Source organism: Zonotrichia leucophrys, chromosome 24 (genome assembly GCF_028769735.1).
Source record: "Zonotrichia leucophrys gambelii isolate GWCS_2022_RI chromosome 24, RI_Zleu_2.0, whole genome shotgun sequence".
Lineage (NCBI taxonomy): Eukaryota > Metazoa > Chordata > Aves > Passeriformes > Passerellidae > Zonotrichia > Zonotrichia leucophrys.
In genome coordinates this window covers 4,379,379-4,398,125 of record NC_088193.1, presented here as the reverse complement: position 1 = coordinate 4,398,125, position 18,747 = coordinate 4,379,379, and the positions used below count along the sequence as shown (strand labels likewise).

The 18,747-nt window shown below is 46.4% G+C and overlaps 2 protein-coding genes across 12 annotated transcripts in view; one reads left to right on the top strand and one right to left on the bottom strand.

The window, feature by feature from the left end:
* Positions 1-11,827, top strand: part of LOC135457469 (beta-galactosidase-1-like protein 2) — a 38,359-nt gene extending 26,532 nt beyond the window's left edge. For 4 of the 7 annotated variants that reach the window (XM_064732074.1, XM_064732071.1, XM_064732069.1 and 1 more), the window contains 8 exons: positions 284-390; positions 906-1,052; positions 3,029-3,100; positions 5,617-5,698; positions 7,699-7,786; positions 9,581-9,695; positions 10,575-10,691; positions 11,111-11,827. In XM_064732074.1, the coding sequence (XP_064588144.1) occupies positions 284-390; positions 906-1,052; positions 3,029-3,100; positions 5,617-5,698; positions 7,699-7,786; positions 9,581-9,695; positions 10,575-10,691; positions 11,111-11,197 (815 nt within the window). In that variant the 3' untranslated portion in view covers positions 11,198-11,827. The remainder of the gene's footprint in view (positions 1-283; positions 391-905; positions 1,053-3,028; positions 3,101-5,616; positions 5,699-7,698; positions 7,787-9,580; positions 9,696-10,574; positions 10,692-11,110) is intronic. The other 3 variants (XM_064732076.1, XM_064732073.1, XM_064732070.1) reach the window with 1 other exon arrangement.
* A 456-nt stretch (positions 11,828-12,283) lies between these two features.
* The window catches only part of B3GAT1 (beta-1,3-glucuronyltransferase 1), a 45,119-nt gene continuing 38,655 nt past the window's right edge, over positions 12,284-18,747 (bottom strand). For 4 of the 5 annotated variants that reach the window (XM_064732079.1, XM_064732077.1, XM_064732078.1 and 1 more), the window contains 2 exons: positions 16,136-16,253; positions 12,284-14,521 (listed from right to left, as the gene is read on the bottom strand). In XM_064732079.1, the coding sequence (XP_064588149.1) occupies positions 16,167-16,253 (87 nt within the window). In that variant the 3' untranslated portion in view covers positions 12,284-14,521; positions 16,136-16,166. The remainder of the gene's footprint in view (positions 14,522-16,135; positions 16,254-18,747) is intronic. The other variant, XM_064732080.1, reaches the window with a different exon arrangement.

Below are 18,747 nucleotides of genomic sequence, written 5' to 3'. Positions count from 1 at the left end.
TTGGGAATTACTGAAACTGGGGATGGATTGGGAATTACTGAAACTGGAGATGGATTGGGAATTACTGAAACTGGCCCTTCTGGGGCTCTGCTTGGTTGGGAATTACTGAAACTGGAGATGGATTGGGAATTACTGAAACTGGCCCTTCTGGGGCTCTGCTTGGTTGGGAATTAAGGATGGGAGGACAAAGGAGATCTAGGGGGGAGGTATCTTGAATTCAAGGGAGGGATCCTGAATTTGTGTTGTCTGAAATCTTTGTTCCATCTCTCATTTTGCACCCCAGGCCAGCCCCTTCCTCTGCCTCCCATGATTGAGAGCAAGGCCTCCTATGGTGCCATCCTCTTGCACCAGTACATCTCTCTGTGGGATGTGCTGCCAGCAGTTCTGCAGGTACTGACACCTCTTTCACTGCATCCCAGACCTAAAAAGCATCAACTTTTAGAGCAGTTTGTGCTCTGCCTTATCCCAAAAGGATGAGGTTGGGGGATTTTTTACCAAGGATATTCAAAAGCAGCAAATCTTTTATCTCAGCTTTTTCACTGCTCCTTCTCTTGGAATTGCTTTTTTGCAAATCTTTGGCTCGTTTTTATGATACTTTGGTCAGGAGGGATTTTGGGTTGGAGCAGAGTTTGGAGGCTCTCTCCCACCTGTGGCAGAGCGAAGCTTTGAATGAGCTGCCCCTACAAGAATTTCCACTCCTGATGTTGAATTTTATCTCCCTTTTTTCACTGCTCCTTCTGTTCTCTTGGAATTGCACTTTTGCAAATCTTTGGCTCCTTTTTCTGGTCCTTTGGTCAGGAGGGATTTTGGGTTGGAGGCTCTCACGTGTGGCAGAGCGAAGCTGTAAATGAGCTGCCCCTACAGGAATTTCCACTCCTGATGTTGAATTTGCCTCTCCCCTGCAGCCCATCAAGTCAGAGTTCCCTGTGAACATGGAGAATCTGCCCCTGAACGACAGCATTGGGCAGCCCTATGGATATGTGCTCTATGAGACTGTCATTTTTGGGGGGGGACACCTGCACAGCAGGGACCACGTCCGGGACCGGGCTCAGGTAGGGGCACAGGGCTCACTCGTGGGGGAAAACAGCACATTTCCACTGCTCAGCTAAGCAAAAAACCCTCACAGCTTCGAATTAAATTTCCAGTTCCACTTTGCTAAAACTTGTAAAACAACAGAATGTTGGATGTCCTGAGAATATTTTGATTATTTTATTCCCACACGGGCACAGGTAGGGGCACAGGGCTCACTCAGGGTGGGTGAGGCAGCAAATGGGGACAAAACATCAAATTTGCACTTCTCAGCTAAGCCCCAAACCCTTATAACTTCTAATTAAATTTCCAGTTCCACTTTGCTAAAACCTGTAACATCTTTAAACATCAGAATGTTGGATGTTCTCAGAATATTTTGATTATTTTATTCCTATCTGACATGGCACAGTGACACAGTTATGGACATTTGAGTTGCTAAAACTTAGAACATCTTTGAACATCAGAATGTTGAATGTTCTCAGAATATTTGGATTATTTTATTCCCACCTCTGCTGACAATTATGGACACTTGAGTTGTAGCTTGAAGCAGAGACAATTTCCTGCCCAAACCCAGCTGAAGGATGTGATTCTGACATCACTGATGAGCAGTTGCTCTGAGCAACTTTCAGTTGCTAATTTATAGTTCCACTTTGCTAAAACTTATATTTAAACATCAGAATGTTGAATGTCCTGAAAATATTTTGATTATTTTATTCCCACCTGCACTGACAGTGGCACAGTTAGGACGATGCTTAGGTAGGGGCACAGGGCTAACTCAGGATGGGTGGAAGCAGCAAATGGGGAGAAAACCTGAATTTCCACTTCTTTGCTAAGCCCTAAACCCTTATTATAGCTTCTAATTAAATTTCCAGTTCCGCTTGGCTAAAACTTATAACATATTTGACCATCAGAATGTTGAATATTCTGAGAATATTTTGATTATTTTATTCCCACCTGACAGTGGCACAGTTATGGACATTTGAGTTTTAGGTTGAAGCAGAGACAATTTCCTGCCCAAACCCAGCTGAGGGATGTGATTCTGACATCAGTGATGAGCAGTTGCTCTGCTCATCAGAGCAACTTTCAGTTGCTAATTTATAGTTCCACTTTGCTAAAACTTATATTTAAACATCAGAATGTTGAATATTCTGAGAATATTTTTATTATTTTATTCCCACCTGCGCTGACAGTGGCACAGTTAGGACGATGCTTAGGTAGGGGCACAGGGCTAACTCAGGATGGGTGGAAGCAGCAAATGGGGAGAAAACCTGAATTTCCACTTCTTTGCTAAGCCCTAAACCCTTATTATAGCTTCTAATTAAATTTCCAGTTTCACTTTGCTAAAACTTATAACATATTTGACCATCAGAATGTTGAATGTTCTGAGAATATTTTGATTATTTTATTTCCACCTGACAGTGAAATAGTTATGGACACTTGAGTTGTAGTTTGAAGCAGAGACAATTTCCTGCCCAAACCCAGCTGAGGGATGTAATTCTGACATCAGTGATGAGCAGTTGCTCTGCTCATCAGAGCAACTTTCAGTTGCTAATTTATAGTTCCACTTTGCTAAATCTTATATTTAAACATCAGAATGTTGAATGTCCTGAAAATATTTTGATTCTTTTATTCCCACCTGTGCTGGCAGTGACACAGTTGTGGACACCTGAGTTCTAGGTTCAAGCAGATACAATTTCCTGCCCCAATCCAGCTGGAGGGATGTAATTCTGACATCAGTGATGAGCAGTTGCTCTGCTCATCAGAGCAACTTCCAGCTGCTAATTTATAGTTCCACTTTGTAAAACCTGTAACATCTTTAAACATCAGAATGTTGAATGCCCTGAGAATATTTTGATTATTTGATTCCCGCCTGACAGTGACACAGTTATGGACATTTGAGTTTTAGGTTGAAGCAGATACAATTTCCTGCCCAAACCCATCTGAGGATGTGACTGTGCCATCAGTGATGAGCTCTGCTCTCCTGTGCTCTGTTCTGCAGGTGTTTGTGAACACTGTGTATGTGGGGGAGCTGGACTACAACTCAGTGGAGCTCTCCATTCCTGAGGGACAGGTAACTCCAGGGGATTGCTCAGGGTGTGGGTAACAAGATCACTGAAGAGGGAGAAAGCTCAGAAAGGCACCACCTCTACCCCAGACTAGCTTGGTACCCTAATCAGACACAAATAATGGGATTTCACTGCCAGGTTACCATTGGTGATTGAAAAGTGGGGTCTGAATGCTTTTCCATGAAGAAAATTGAAGTTATTGCAGTGCTTGCTGCAGAAAATTTGCCAGCCTTCTTACACAGCCCCAACACTGAGTACCTGTACCCTGTTATTGCAGATTAAATCTCTGCAGGCTGCTTCTTCCTTAGCACAAAGCAGGTTTTAAGGGGCTTTGGAGGCTCTTGGGTCTCAAATTAAATGAGGAGGAATGTCTCTCTTCAGCTCTGAGAGCAGTTTTACCCTGGCAGAAGCTGGCACTAAGGACTCTGTATTGATTGAGCCCATTTCTGCAGAGCTGTGTGGCTGTGGGAGCAGCTGAGGGTGCTCTGTTGTTCTTAGGGCTTGTGGGAGAGTTTATGGCACGAGCCTGTCCTGTGTCAAACTCCATTTCTGCCTCTGTGGGTGCTGTTAAAATGGGAATTAAAAATTCAGGATAAAAAAAAACCAAACAAAACAACTCAGAAATCTGTGCAAAGGCTGTGAGTTCCTCACTGTTTGCAGTAGAGAACTGTGGGAAAGGGAAAGACAGAAACTTCTACAGATACAGCAGGGTTTGGTCTGCAGCCTTGGATTGATGTAAAAATAAATTACACAGACATTAAGTAGAAAAATCATGAACTTTTGTTTCTATAGTTGTAAGTAAGAATATTCCTTAAGTGAGAAACTGAATTGGGTAAGATGGTGAAGGGTTTATAATGTAGGAAACTGTATTGATGTGAAGGGTTTATAGTGTAGGAAACTTGATAAAATGGTGAAGGGTTTAAAATGTAGGAAACTGTTTGATTCTGAAGGGTTTATAGTGTAGGAAACTATTGATAAAATGGTGAAGGGTTTATAGTGTAGGAAACTATTGATAAAATGGTGAAGGGTTTAAAATGTAAGAAACTATTGATAAGATGGTGAAGGGTTTAAAATGTAGGAAACTATTGATAAGATGGTGAAGGGTTCATAATATAGGAAATTGATAAGATGGTGAAGGGTTTAAAATGTAGGAAACTTGATAAAATTGTGAAGGAGGAAACTATTGATAAGATGAAGGGTTTATAAAATAGGAAACTATTGATAAAATGGTGAAGGGTTTAAAATGTAGGAAACTGATTCTGAAGGGTTTATAGTGTAGGAAACTATTGATAAAATGGTGAAAGGTTTATAATGTAAGAAACTGTATTGATAAGATGCTGAAGGGTTCATAATATAGGAAACTGATGAGATGGTGAAGGGTTTGTAGTGTAGGAAACTACTGATAAAATAGTGAAGGTTTATAATGTAAGAAACTGTATTGATAAGATGCTGAAGAGTTTAAAATGTAAGAAACTATTGATAAGATGGTGAAGGGTTTAAAATGTAGGAAACTTGATAAAATTGTGAAGGGTTTAAAATGTAGGAAATGATTGATAATATGGTGAAGGGTTTATAAAATAGGAAACTATTGATAAAATGGTGAAAGGTTTATAATGTAGGAAACTGTATTGATAAGATGCTGAAGAGTTTAAAATGTAAGAAACTATTGATAAGATGGTGAAGGGTTTAAAATGTAGGAAACTTGATAAAATTGTGAAGGGTTTAAAATGTAGGAAACTATTAATAAGATGGTGAAGGGTTTAAAATGTAGGAAACTTGATAAAATTGTGAAGGAGGAAACTATTGATAAGATGGTGAAGGGTTTATAAAATAGGAAACTTGATAAAATGGTGAAGGGTTTATAAAATAGGAAACTATTGATAAAATGGTGAAGGGTTTATAATGTAGGAAACTGTATTGATGTGAATGGTTTATAATGTAGGAAACTCTTGGGTAAGATGGTGAAGGGTTCATAATATAGGAAACTGATAAGATGGGGAAGGGTTTATAATACAGGAAACTATTGATGAGATAGTGAAGGGTTTATAGTGTAGAGTGTTGTTGTATAGATTAACTAAGAGTTTAGAAGTTATAACAGAAGCATATGTGTGCATGTGGGACAGCAGCCTATTAAGTAAAAGCATCCACAGTGCAGTAGAAGTAAGGAAAGGTGATGTTAGTAAAGCAGAATAAAAGGAAAGGTGATAAATTAGTAAAGCAAAATCTGTCTATTAGATTAGTAAGTTATGTATTGTCTTGTAACAAAGAACTTGTGATTGCTTCATAGCCAGCTGCTTACTCCTTTAGAATCTCACAGCCTCTGAGACTGATGTTTATCTAAACAATAAATTCTTAACCAAGATAGTCTCATTGCTTCATTAAAAAGCAGCAGCAGCAATAATAGAGAACTTGAGAGTAAATTTATAAATGGCAGCTGCCAAAGGTGGTGCCATTTCCCCCCTCAGCACCTGAGCTGAGGGCAGGGCTGGTGCAGCTGATGTTTGTCCTTTTCCCTTTCCAGCAGGGCTTCAGGCAGCTGAGGCTGCTGGTGGAGAACCGGGGCCGTGTCAATTATGGGCCAGCACTGAACGAGCAGAGGAAAGGTGGGTCTGGATCAGAGACAATTCCTGCCCAAACCCAGCTGAGGGATGGGATTGTGACATCAGTGTTGAGCTCTGCTCATCAGAGCAACTTCAGTTGCTAATTTCTAGTTCCACTTTACTAAAACCTGTAACATCAGAATGTTGAGTGTCCTGAGAATATTTTGAATATTTTATTCCCACCTTTGCTGACAGTGGCACAGTTATGGACACCTGAGTTCTAGGTTCAATAGACATTCTGCCAAACCCAGTGAGGATGGACTGTGACATCATGATGAGCTCTACTCATCAGACAACTTCAGTTGCTAATTTCTAGTTCCTCTTTACTAAAACTGTAATTAGATGTTGAGTGTCCTCAGAATATTTTGAATATTTTATTCCCACCTTTGCTGACACAAAGGTGGCACAGTTATGGACACCTGAGTTCTAGGTTCAGAGACATGAATGTGATTCTGACATCATTGATGAGCTCTGCTCATCAGAACAACTTCAGTTGCTAATTTCCAGTTCCATTTTGCTAAAACTTGTAACGTCTTTAAACATCAGAATGTTGAATGTCCTGAGAATATTTTGATTATTTTATTCCACCTGCACTGACAATGGCACAGTTATGGACACCTGAGTTCTAGGTTCAATCAAAGACAATTTCCTGCCCAAACCCATCTGAGGGATGTGATTGTGACATCACTGATGAGCTCTATTCATCAGAGCAACTTCTGGTTGCTAATTTCCAGTTCCACTTTGCTAAATATTTATATTTAAACAGAATTAAAGCAGAACTTAGATTTAAACAGAATTATCAGAATGTTGAATGTCCTGAGAATATTTTGATTATTTTATTCCACCTGTGCTGACAATTATGGACACTTGAGTTCTAGGTTCAATCAAAGACAATTTCCTGCCCAAACCCATTTGAGGGATGTGATTGTGACATCAGTGATGAGCTCTGCTCTCCTGTGCTCTGTTCTGCAGGTGTTTGTTAACACTGTGTATGTGGGGGAGCTGGGCTACAACACAGTGGGAATTTTAAAAATCATCCTCCCCCCTGTCTGCAGTGCTCAGAGGAGCAGCAGTGGCTGCTCAGTGCACCAGGGTTTATTTTATAAGGGTACAGCTAAACCCAGGCTATCAATGACTCTTTGCTCTGCTCTGGGTTTCCTAGGTGATTCTCAGCTCCCTTTCTCTTGCTCTCTGAGCATATCACTTCACAGGGAGGGAAGGAAAATACCTTTTTTTAATCTGTGTTTTCCCTGGAGAGGTTGATATTTGAGAATCACACCATTTAAAAGCTCACACAATGTCAGGAGGAGGGAACTGCATCCCCTGGAGCAGAATTGACTGAAATGCTCAAGCCTATCACACACAGTGGTGGGGCTGGAAGGGGTTGATTCTATTTTAGTGGGGAACTATGTGCAAAAGCTCTATAAAATGGATTAATGGAGTTAGGCACGTGACTGTATCGATTTTATTTAAAGCAGAAACGTTGCATAAACCTCAGAGCTGTGATTAGGAGCAGCCTTTGCCTTCAACAAAAAGCTGCTAAAGGTGAATGACTTCTACAGATGCCTTAAAATCCTGGGCTGAAAAGCCCTGGAGCAGCCCTGGGCGTTGGTGCTGGCTCAGTTGTGTTTTGCTGTGCCTGTTAGAGAAGTGACTGACTGCTTTAAAAAGTGACTGACTGCTTTAAAAAGTGATTGACTGCTTTAAAACAAATTCTGTGCATGGTCAGCTCCAACCCCAGCATCCCCAGAAGCCCCAGCACATCCCAGGGGGTTCTGCTGGGAGGGTTGGAGCCCTGCAGAGCTGAGCAAAGGAGGGAATGGAGAGGACAGAGTTTGGAGATGCTCCCCACTCAGGCTGCATGAGCAATGGGACCATATGGACTCTAATTCCATTGCAGAACGTGGCTGCTTTCCATCTCCTGCTGTTCCTCAGATTCAAATAGCAAAATGCATCAGCTTTAGCTGTTCCTCAACTCCTCATTACCCCCATTGCTCTCACAGGCTTAATTGGTGACATCTTCTTGAATAAAACCCCCTTGAGGAACTTCAAGATTTACAGCTTGGAGATGAAACCTGCCTTCATGAAAAGGTTTGTGGGATTTTTAACCTTTATTTTTTTTTTCCACAAAGTCCTTTTTTTGTGGGATTTTAACCTTTTTTCTTCATTCAAACCACCTGCTTTCCAGCAGTGCAGTGTCTAATGGGGAGCAGCTAAATGAGGTAACAGTGGGGAGGTGGATTTTTGCTCTGATACTTTTGTTGATACTTTTACCTGAAATAGTGCAGGAACTGGTGCCAGCTGATCCAAACCATCATTTAAGGAGAAATCTAATCCCACTGTGCAGGGTTTAAAGATTTCCTTGCAGCAGGGTGAGATCAGGTAGGTAAATCCAGGCTTATCCAAAGGGAAGGATCCCCTCACACCCACATGCTGGAAATTTTGGGTTTTTCTGGAAATTACCAATCTGGCTGATATATTTAGTAATTCAGCCTGGCAAGGGATGGATTAATTCTAGAAAGCTACTGATAGTGCATTAACAATCCAGATGGCTCCCTCTCTTTTATGTTGTTTTGCTTTAATTCGAGGGAGGAAATTTAGCAGGGGGATGTTGAAGAGCCTCTGTCAGCACACAGAGAAAACCTCAGCAAATGTTTCAGGCAGCAGATGCCCTATGGACTCTGGCCACCATCCAGAGACTCTTTTCAGTGATGTTTTTAATACCAGCAAGCAACTTATGTGCTTATATCCCCCAAGATATCACAGCTGCCCCATTTTGTGTAGGAGGGAGAGAGAGAAGCCACGTTAAACCAAAAAGGCTTTTAAAAGGGAAAATTCATTCTGAAATGCCTCAGGGCAGTTTTACCAGGTGCTGAGGGGCTACCTGAAGGATTCTTATTGATGGGGTAGCTCAGAGCCTTTTGGACTGCAGGGTGTTAGAGGAATATTTCCAGTGAGGAGCATTAAAGCAAGTGAGCTGCCATGGCCAAACAAAAGCAAGATTAGTCACCACTCGCCTGAGCTCCTGGCTGCTGACCAGCAGCACTGAAACACAATCAGCTCCCAGTCCCCTCAGGGAGGAGGGAGAGCAGTGTTGTGAAAGGAGCTGTCACAGGCTTTTAGTTGAATAATTCAGTAGCAGCCAGGCTGCACTGGATCAATAACTTGCCCCAGTCCAAGAGCTGCAGTTTGTAAGGGCTGCAGGGAACATGTTCTTACAGCAGCTCAAGGCTTCTGTGGGATTCTGCTCTCCTTATTTGCTCTTCTGCTTTTGCCCTGCTCCCAAACTGTTGCCCCAGGTAAGAAATGCTGTCAGATTTCTGCCCCTGGTTACTGCACACTGCAGGGATGTGTTTGTGTTCCTGGCCCGAGCTGTGGCAGGAGTGTCTGCTTTGAATCCTGTCAGTTCTGCAGTCTCCTTTAGCAAGCCACAGGCATTTCAAGCACCCTGGCAGATCTGGAGGATCCTCAGCAGTCCGTGTGAAGCAGAGCTTTTATCCCAGAGTGGTTTGGGTGGAAGGGACCTTTGAGATCCTCTCACCATGGGCAGGGACCCCTTCCACCATCCCAGGGTGCTCCAGCCTGGCCTTGGGCACTTGCAGGGATGGGGCAGCCACAGATACTCTGGGCAGCCTTTGCCAGGGCCTCACACCCTCACAGGGAAGAATTCTTTCTCAGTATCCAATCCCAGCCTGCTCTCTGCCAGCCTGAACCCTTTCCCCTTTGTCCCATCACCACACACTCTTGTAAAAACCATTGGAGTGGTGCCATCAGAGGTGGTGACAGCCCCAGGGATCCTCTGCAGCCCAGCTGGGCCTGGCAGGGCTGTAGCTGCTGGGGACAGGCAGGTGGCCCTGTGGGCTGTGAGCTGTCCCTCTCTTGCAGCCTGCAGCAGGCGTCTGGCTGGAGCTCAGTCCCGGATTATTTCGTGGGGCCGGCGTTCTTCCGCGGGAGGCTGTGGATAGAGCAGCAGCCACAGGACACCTTCCTGAAGCTGCAGGCAAGTCCTGACTCTTCTTGGTCAAATTAAAAAAAAAAAAAACTGGTTAGAGAGACTTGTGCAACAGCTCTGACTGATCTGTGTGTCTGTAGCCTCCCCTTCTCTCTTAGGGGATTATTCTGAGGGTTTCCTCCAGGTAAATCTGTTCAGTCTGGAGAGGTCCTGTGAGAAAACTGACCCTGCAGAGCTGCCAGTGACCACTTCAGTCTTATTTTGCTTGAATGTAAATGGTGTTTGCTAGTTGCAGAGGAGTAATGGGCACAGCAAATAAAGGAGGGCCTTGTTTTATTCCTGTCTCCTCAGTGTGACACTGAGTCACTTCTTTGTGGCCATGGCATGGGAGTTAGTATTCCTGTCATGCTTCTGTGGGAGACTGCATAGAACTTCAGATGAAATTTTAAATATTATCAAACTTCCTCCTCTGATTTCCCTCCCTTAGAGCCAACCTTGTGCCCAGCCTTACTGTTCTGCTCACTTTTCTATGTATTGGGGAAATTCTGTTTGCTGTAAATCAGGCCAGCCAGCAGCAATTCAGTTTTTCTGTCACCTGGGAAAGAGGTGAGGGCAGAAATTCCATGTTTGGGGAGGGATAAAGGCCCGTCTGTTCAAAGGGAAGAAATTTCCTATACAAGCACAAGTCACAAATTGCACATTTTTGAGAGCATTATCCTTTTAATGAGCACATTAAGGATAACTCCTGTTCAGCAGGGCTTGTTTAAATGTCCCTGGCTGCAGGGATTTGCACAGGGAAAGCAAGCAGAAAACCTGCAGAAAGTGGCTGGAAAGAATACAAGTGTGAAAGCAGATTTGGTTTCCTGTGGGGATGCAAAGGAGGCAGCAGAGCTGCATCAGTAATTCCATGTTCTGCCTCGATTCCAGGGCTGGGAGAAAGGAGTGGTGTTTGTCAATGGTCAGAACCTGGGAAGATACTGGAAGATTGGACCTCAGGAAACTCTTTACCTTCCTGGGCCCTGGCTAAGGAGAGGGGGCAATGAGGTGAGAGACTGCTGGGATTGCTCTGTGCCTGTTGGGGTTGTGAAAGATCCTTGTCCCAAAGAGCCAGACACGCACAGGACAGCCAGTGCAGTAGAGGGGAAGGACAGTGCTGAAAGTGCAGTAGAGGGGAAGGACAGTGCTGGCTCCTGAGATCTCTGAAAACCAGGGAAGGTGCTCCAAAGCTGGCTCTGAGAGCCATTAAAGGCTGACAGGGATGGCAGCTGAACTTCACAGCTCTGCACCAGGTTGGAGATCAATGCAAACCTGATGTGATGCTGCTTCATCCCCAAGGCAGAGCCTCAGTCCCTGTTAGACCCACACTGACTGAGCTCTTTAAATGGAGCTTCACATGTGCTTCTCCTAAGCATATTTGCAGCCCCTCAGGCTTTGCAAGAAGGGGTTTTCTCTCTCCTGTGCAGATTGTGATCTTTGAGGAGCGCACGGCGGGCCGGATCATCCAGTCCGTGGACATCCCCTACCTGGGACGGACCCAGTACGTGGACTGAGGGTGGGCTGGGAGCTCCTTTCCCACGTTTGGCTCACCCTGAGCACTCCTGCTTGCATGGCTGGGGACCTGCTGGCTCAGCACTTGGGCATGCTCATCTCCACCAGAGCCAGGGGAAGGATTTGCCCTCTGGCAGTGAGGTCAGAGGAGAGACAGCGAGGAAGCGGCGCCCTTGCTCCATGGATGGATGGATGGATGGATGGAGCTCCTCCCCTGCCCTGCTGAGGCCCCCAGCCCGGATGGCTGAGCATGTTCTGAACCATCTGGTGGATGTGGGGGAGTAAAAAGGTGCTGGAGGCAGGTGAGAGAGAGAGAGAAAGAACTGAAGCCATCTGAACTGGAAGCTGAGCTCAGCTTTCCAGGGACTTTCAAACTGTGCTATCCTTGGCCTCCTCGTTTTTATAATTAGGTAGGGAGAAAATAGTTGGTGAACATGTGAGTAATCAGGTGTGGGAAACCATTTGGAGGCAGATTTTAGCAAGTCTCTCTGCAAAAAGGCCATTACGTGTTCCCTTGTTGGAAGGCAAGGTGGTTGTCAAATGACTTTTAATTTCAGCTTTTTTTCCACTGAGTTTTATTATGGAGGTTGTCTCTCTCTCAAAAGGAAAAAAAGAAAAAGTTTAAAAAGTGAGATGTGTTTTGTCTTTTATCAAATGTATCATGATGTTTCAGGCCAGGCAGGAATGAGAAAAGAACAAGTGAGTCCTGCAGTGCCCTCTCCAGCAGAGCTCACACTGTGAAGCACCTAAAGATGAAATTCCCCCTTGGAAAATGAGCAGGGATCAGATTTTGGCTGGGGTAGAAGCAAGTGGGAAAACTCATCCCTGCTTCCTCCTTAAAGCTGCTGTGGGATCTTGGGTCCTGGTTTTTCTTTCTTTTTGTCCCTCTAAACAGAAACGTGGGATTTAGGTAAACATGACATTGTTTTAACGCAGCAGCTCCAGGCACAGAGGAGCTGCAGCCTCCTTAGGGAGAGGGGGAGATCAAACCTGAGCTGTGAATCCTTCAGAACCTCCAAGGAGTCTCTGCTTTCTGTGCCAGTACCAGGAGAAACACCAGACTGTGTCTGTAAGGGAGGTGCAGGCTATTCTGGCTCTTAGAAACCATCATTTTATTTAACAAATTTAAATACAGTTTGTTTAAAACTGAGAACAGACAGTGCAGCTGGAACACACTCCATCCTGGCCAGGTCTGTCTCTGCTCCCCAGGGCCACAGCAGCTCTGGGACAGCTGAGAGGCTCCTGTGGGCAGAGCAAATGTGCAGGGCTGTGTTCAGCACTCCATCCTTTGCATTTTTCTGCAAGTTAATGTTTCCTTCCAAGGAGGGAAAGTTGGAACCCGGCAGGGACTGGAATTCAGATCAGTGAACCAAAACATGCAGCTCGGAGAGGACATCAGCTGGAAACTATTTCAATGCTATGAGAACTTGGTAGTCCTTGAGAAATGTCTCTTTCCACTGGAGGGTTTGCAGACTGAAGGGAGCTTGGAAGGCCAGTACAGTAAGAGAATAAATCTACTTGAGTGCAGAGTTTTAATCCAAGGTAACAATACCTGTTCCCATAGAGCAGCCAGCAGCATCCAACACTTTCTTTCCAAGTGGTGCTTCAGCCATTGCATCTAAAAGGAACATTTTTGTAAAGGCTTCTGTGGCTGGGAGCTAAAGAATGAGACTTTTCCCCAAAGGTTCTGATATACAGTGGGAGAAAATAACTTACAAAAAATATTTTTCCTTTGAAATATCAGGAAATACACAATGTCATTAGTCCAAGGGGAGACTTCTGCACCGTGAAGCCAACAATCAAACCCAGAGCATTTTAATAGTTCTATGTGTTAGGGCTAAAAATAACCAAGTCTATTGCAGGATTACATTTTTCCCTCAGTTCAAAGGTAAAATTGTGCTTCAGAATTTTTGAAGGAATTGGGACAGCGGCAGGGAGGGGTGGTGACAAAGGTTTGACAACAGTTATGGAGGAGGAGGAGGGAATTTATGGGTTTTGGCTGGGGAGAAGGGGCCTGTTGTACCTCAGATTTATCTCAGCAAGTTTGGCAGTCTCAAACAGAGTCACCCATGGTGGCAGCACCAGCAGATGGTGAATGAGCAGAGCCCTGAGCCAGGATCCCCTTCCCAAGGGTGCTGCTCCATCAGAGGGGACTGGGAACTGCTCCAGGTGCCTTTTCACACCAGCTCTGCAGTAGCAGAAGAAGGAGCTGGAGGATACTCTCCAGTCAAATGGGAAATGCACTAAATTCACCTTTTAGTGTTTAATCTCTACTTTGAAGCAGTTTTATTTTTTAAGAGTGGAAATTTACCTTTATATAGGAGCACCCTTGAAAGAATCCTAATGGGAACCAGATTCGGACCAAACAGGACCCAGATCTGGATGAATATTATGGTGCATGGCCCCCACAATCTCATTAAACCCAATTTGCAATTACTTTAGCATTTTTAGAGACCCACATGCTGGAGACTCCAGGATCAGCGGTGAACTGGTGGTGATCAGCAGCTCCCTGATCCTGTCCCACTTTGGGACAAACCTTTTAGCAGGGCTAGGACAGGGGTTGATGGTTTTAAACTCAAAGAGGATAATAAGGACATTTTTTACAGTGAGGGTGGTGCCACACTGGCACAGGTGCCCAGAGGGGTGGGGATGCCCCATTCCTGGAATGTTCCAGGCCAGGAGCAACTTGGTCCAGCTGAAGGAGCAGCCTTGGACCAGAGGACCTTTGGAGTCCCTTCCATGATTCCATGACCACACACAGGAACATCAGGGTGCCCCCCAAACTGTTTGAGGAAGGAAAAGGAGAGGGAATCAGAGAACAGTGATGCTTCAAGGGTTTGTTGTAACCTGCCTCGTTTCCCCCCTCCCCAAACCCTTCCCCTCTTGTGCAGCGTAACAAACACTGATTAAAGGAGGTTTAAAATTAAGGGCTAAGGTGCCATCTAGGAAGGCAGCTGTCCCCTCCACGGCCAGAGAGCTGCTCAGGCTGTCTCACACACGGCCACAAAGTTCGTGTTGCTCAGCAAAACCAGTCCCCAGGGGCCACTGCTGTGGCTCTCCCCCTCAGCCAGGTGCTGGCACAGCCCTGCTCACGTTGCAGCCGAGCCTGGGGCCGGCAGCTGCCAGTCCTGCCTTGCTGTGCTTTGTTCTCCACCTCCGGAGCCCGGGAGGAGGGGCAGGGGATCCGGGGACGTCATGTATGCAGTGGTGCTTGGTTTTTCTGAAGGCTCAAACTCGTGGGAGTCAGCAGAGCTCCTGGCTCCCGCCTGGTTGGCTGGGTGGGTGCTGTGGAGAGGAACCTGGCAGGCTGTGCAGGAAGAAATCTTCTGCAAGAGACACAAACAGCGTGGGTAGCACCCCTGTGCCACTGCAGGGGCATTGCAAAGCTCTGTGCCACTGCAGGGCCATCCCAAAGCCCTGAACCACTGCAGAGCCATCCCAAAGCCCTGAACCACTCTTCAGAGACATCCCAAAGCCCTGTTTCTCACTGCAGAGCCATCCTAAAGCTCTGTGCCACTCTTCAGGGCAATCCCAAAGCCCTATCCCTCTGCACAACCATCCCAAAGCCCTGTCCCACACTGCAGGGCCATCCCATAGCCCTGTCCCACTCTTCAGGGCCATCCCAAACCCCTGAACCACTGCAGAGCCATCCCAAAGCCCTGTCCTACTGCAGGATCATCCCAAAGCCCTGTGCCACCCTTCAAGGCCATCCCATAGCCCTGTGCCACTGCAGAGCTATCCCAAACCCCTGATTCTCACTGCAGAACCACCCCAAAGCTCTGTGTCACTATTCAGGGCCATCCCAAAGCCCTGTCAGTCACTGCAGAGCCATCCCAAACCCCTGTTTCTCATTGTAGAGCCATCCCATAGCCCTGTCCCACTCTTCAGGGCAATCCCAAAGCCCTGTCCCTCTGCACAACCATCCCAAAGCCCTGTCTCTCACTGCAGGGCCATCCCAAAGCCCTGTCCCAGTGCAGATCCCAAGATTGTGCTGCCTGGGCAGGGGGAGCAGCCCTGCAGAGCCCCAGCCCCCTGCACAGCCTCTCCCTGGCCCAGAGGAGCTGGTGCAGCCTCTCCTGCCCTGCCAAGGGCACAGAGCAGCAGCCAGGGCTCCATCCTGCTTCCCCCAGGGAATGGCACATAAGGGAGCTCATTGCAGGTAAAAATTCACCCCTGCTGAGCAAATCTGCCCCCTTTGTGCTCTTGCTACTCAGGACTCAAGAGCAGGAGACTCCTCTCCCTCCAGGCCTGGTTCTACACTCCAGTGAAAGGGAGTTTGTGCATTTATTTTATTGCCCAGAAGAATGAAGGGCAGCTCCACAGGCTGCAGATACAAGTGAACAGCTCATCCTCCTGCAAAGCAGCTGCAGGAACACCCAGGGCGTGAACAAACATCAATGTGTGTGCTCTTTCCTCCTTTCTAATGGAAAATACACCCCATGCTCTCCTCAGGTGCACAAACACCTCAGGCAGGGCTCAATCCACACCTTCCTACTCATCACTGCCTCTCTGTGCCTTCAGTGTGGGCCTGAATTAAATATTTCCCTCAGTGAAAGCTTCTGCCTGACCAAAAATCTTTTTGCTGCTACTGCTTTATCTTCCCTCAGGTGTTTGCAGGTGGATGAACCCACACCCTTCACCCCTGTGCTTTATTAAAGTTAATAAGGCAACCTTGTTTACACAAGGATTTTTCTTAATGCTGCAACTTCTGCCTAAACTCCTACTCCCTGCATTTTTCTTCTCCTCAATCTCTCAGCAGGTATTTTGTCTTAAAAATGGATTAACTTTTAAAAAGAGAGATTAACAAATGGTCTTGAGAGGTTTAGTGTAAGGGAAGGTCAGGGTTGTGAAAAATGGAAATGAAAAAGCGCATTTAGAAGAGCTTTTCTCTTTCTCCTGCCCTTGTGTAGCTTCTCAGTGCTGTGAGAAGCAGCTCTTACCTGCAGTTGGTCTCTGCTCAGCCATGCACACTCAGATTTCCACATTGGGATCTGTGAATCCTTTCTTGCCCTCGTTCACCAGCACAGGCTTCTCTGTCCTTGTGTGCCACACTAAAATCTGAGGAAGGCAGAAGTCATTAGCTGCAGCTCTCCAGTGCACTAGGAAATATTCCTGCACATTAAATCAATAGTGCAATTTAAGCAGCCACCCTGGAGCCTAATGGTGCATCCACTGCTGAGAGGGGCTTTGCATAAACCTTCATTTAGGCAGAGCTGCTGCTCTGCAGAATGCACAGCGCACAGAAATCACCATTTACAGTGTGCTGTCGTGGGACATTACCCTGCTCCCTCCATGTAGTTATCCAGCAGCTCCCTCCAAAGGCTCATCAGCCTTGCAATGGGGTAAGGCAGCTCCCTCCCAGCCTGGGATCACATTCCTGCCTCCCACAGCTCCTCAGCTGCTCCTTGGTTATCACCTACACCCTCAGCCTTGGAGTCACTCAGAGGGGAAATGCAAATTCCTGACATTTAGGGGATGTTGGGAGGGAAGAGGCATCACCAGCTCTTCCATCTCCACTCCTGCCTTTGGCTGGGGGGAAATAGAAGCTGAATTCTTCAGCACATCCCTGAAAATCCATTCCTGGGGAGCAGGCATCAGTCTGCCCCCTAACCTCATTTCCTGACCTCCATTCCATCATCCCCCACGAGCACTTCAGAGCCTGCTCATCAAAGTCACCCCTGATTCCAGCCCTGCTCTCCCCACTGCTGCAATTACTGCGCTGCATGCCTGGGGAAAGACAAAACCACTTCTCTTTTCATTTAAATCCTTTCCAGAGCCCAAAAAGCCACTGAGTGTCACTGAGCAGGGAAGGACTCACTGCTGCTGCAGCCTCATGGCTGCTGAGGCAGGAGCTGGCTCCAGAATCCACCCTTCCATTTGTTCCCACAAACTCTGGGCTGCACACACCCTCTCATCACCCAACATTCCCCTGTGGATCCCCCAAAAGCCTTTGAATCCCCCAAGAGCCTTTGGATCCCCCCAATCCCTTTGGAATGCTGTCCCCATACAGCCACCCCCTATTCTGAACCAGGATTAAAACCCCTCCCAAACTTGCTTAAAACACCACTGAAGCTCCTCCTAAAAGCTTCCCTCTGTCTTGGCAGCAGAGTTACAGAGAGATCAACATCTGTGGAGGAGAACTGGGAGAATCTGAGGTGCTTGAGTATTTCAGAGGGGCTGTTGTAGGAAATTGTTTCTACTTGCTGTGCTCAGACGGTTCTGGAAGCTGCTTAAAACACTCAATTATCCTCATTGCTTTCCTCCTGGAGCCAGCATTGCTGGGAGCAGCTTTATCCTCTCCAAACAGGTTTCCTGCTTCCCCTCACCTGTGCCTGGCTGGTTCCCACCTCGTGGGGTTTCCCTCTGGTTGCCATGACAATCCCTGCACACCCAATCCTGCAAACCTCTTCCACCCAGTGCCTCCTTCCTGCAAAACCAGGCCACGTTCTGCCTCTGAAGGAGGAACAAAGCCCCTTTCAAGCCCTCCTGGTTCAAGCAGAGCACCTTCCCCCCTTCCCAAGGAGCTTGTTTGACCAAATTCCTCTCTGATGTGAGCAGTCACCTCCTGCGTGGAGCTTAAATCTCTGCTAATACTGAAGCAGTGGAGACCAACTGCTGGCTGGAGTGGGTCCAAAAATCCATTTCATCATCCCCCACAAGCACTTCAGAGCCTGCTCATCAAAGTCACCCCTGATTCCAGCCCTGCTCTCCCCACTGCTGCAATTACAGCGCTGCATGCCCGGGAAAAGACAAAACCCAGCAGGGCTCACGAGTGGCTCTCAGGGCTCTGCAGTGATGCTGAAAGGATTAAAAGGTGCTGGAGAAATCCTGCAGCCAATTCTGCCCTTCAGAGAGAGCCCTGTGCACTGCTGGGCCTCCTCACTGAGCCCTGCTATGGCCCAGGGCTCACTCACATCCAGCAGCAGAGAACACAACCACACAGCACCAGTGCTCTGCTTCAACTGGAGCCCACTTCTGCTCTCTGAAAGCCAAATGCCAAAAAGGGCAGATTAAATGGGCTAAACTGACCCATTTTCAGAGTTTACAGCTTGATACAGCAGCTTTTACCATTTTCCATGCTGTGCTCCTTAACGTGGGAGGTAGATCACCACTTACTACAGAAACATTTCAGCCAACATTTCATTTCTTTTCAGCCAGTGCTTGTTTTTTTTTCAACAAGCAGTGTGTTTTATGCCTCAGAGAAGCTTTGTCTCTCTCACAAGGGACCAAACAGTGAAGGGGACCAAATATCTGACTTCTCCTGAGCAGTGCTTTCACACATCACTTCATACATCACCCTTGAGATCACTCAAGGGACTCCCCTTTAAAAACACTACTGCAAAACCCTTCCACTCACTCCTGGCCTGACATTTGGAGTCACAGGACTCAAAACACATCTAGGAGGTCACAAAGCTTCATCTCCACTGCAGAACAATTCATTGTCTCCCAACAGGAGATGAAAAAACAAACAGAGGTGTCCAACCTGCAGTAGGAGGGATCACAGGGTTTTATGCTGACCCTCCCAGGAGGGATTCAGGAATTTTTGCTGTTT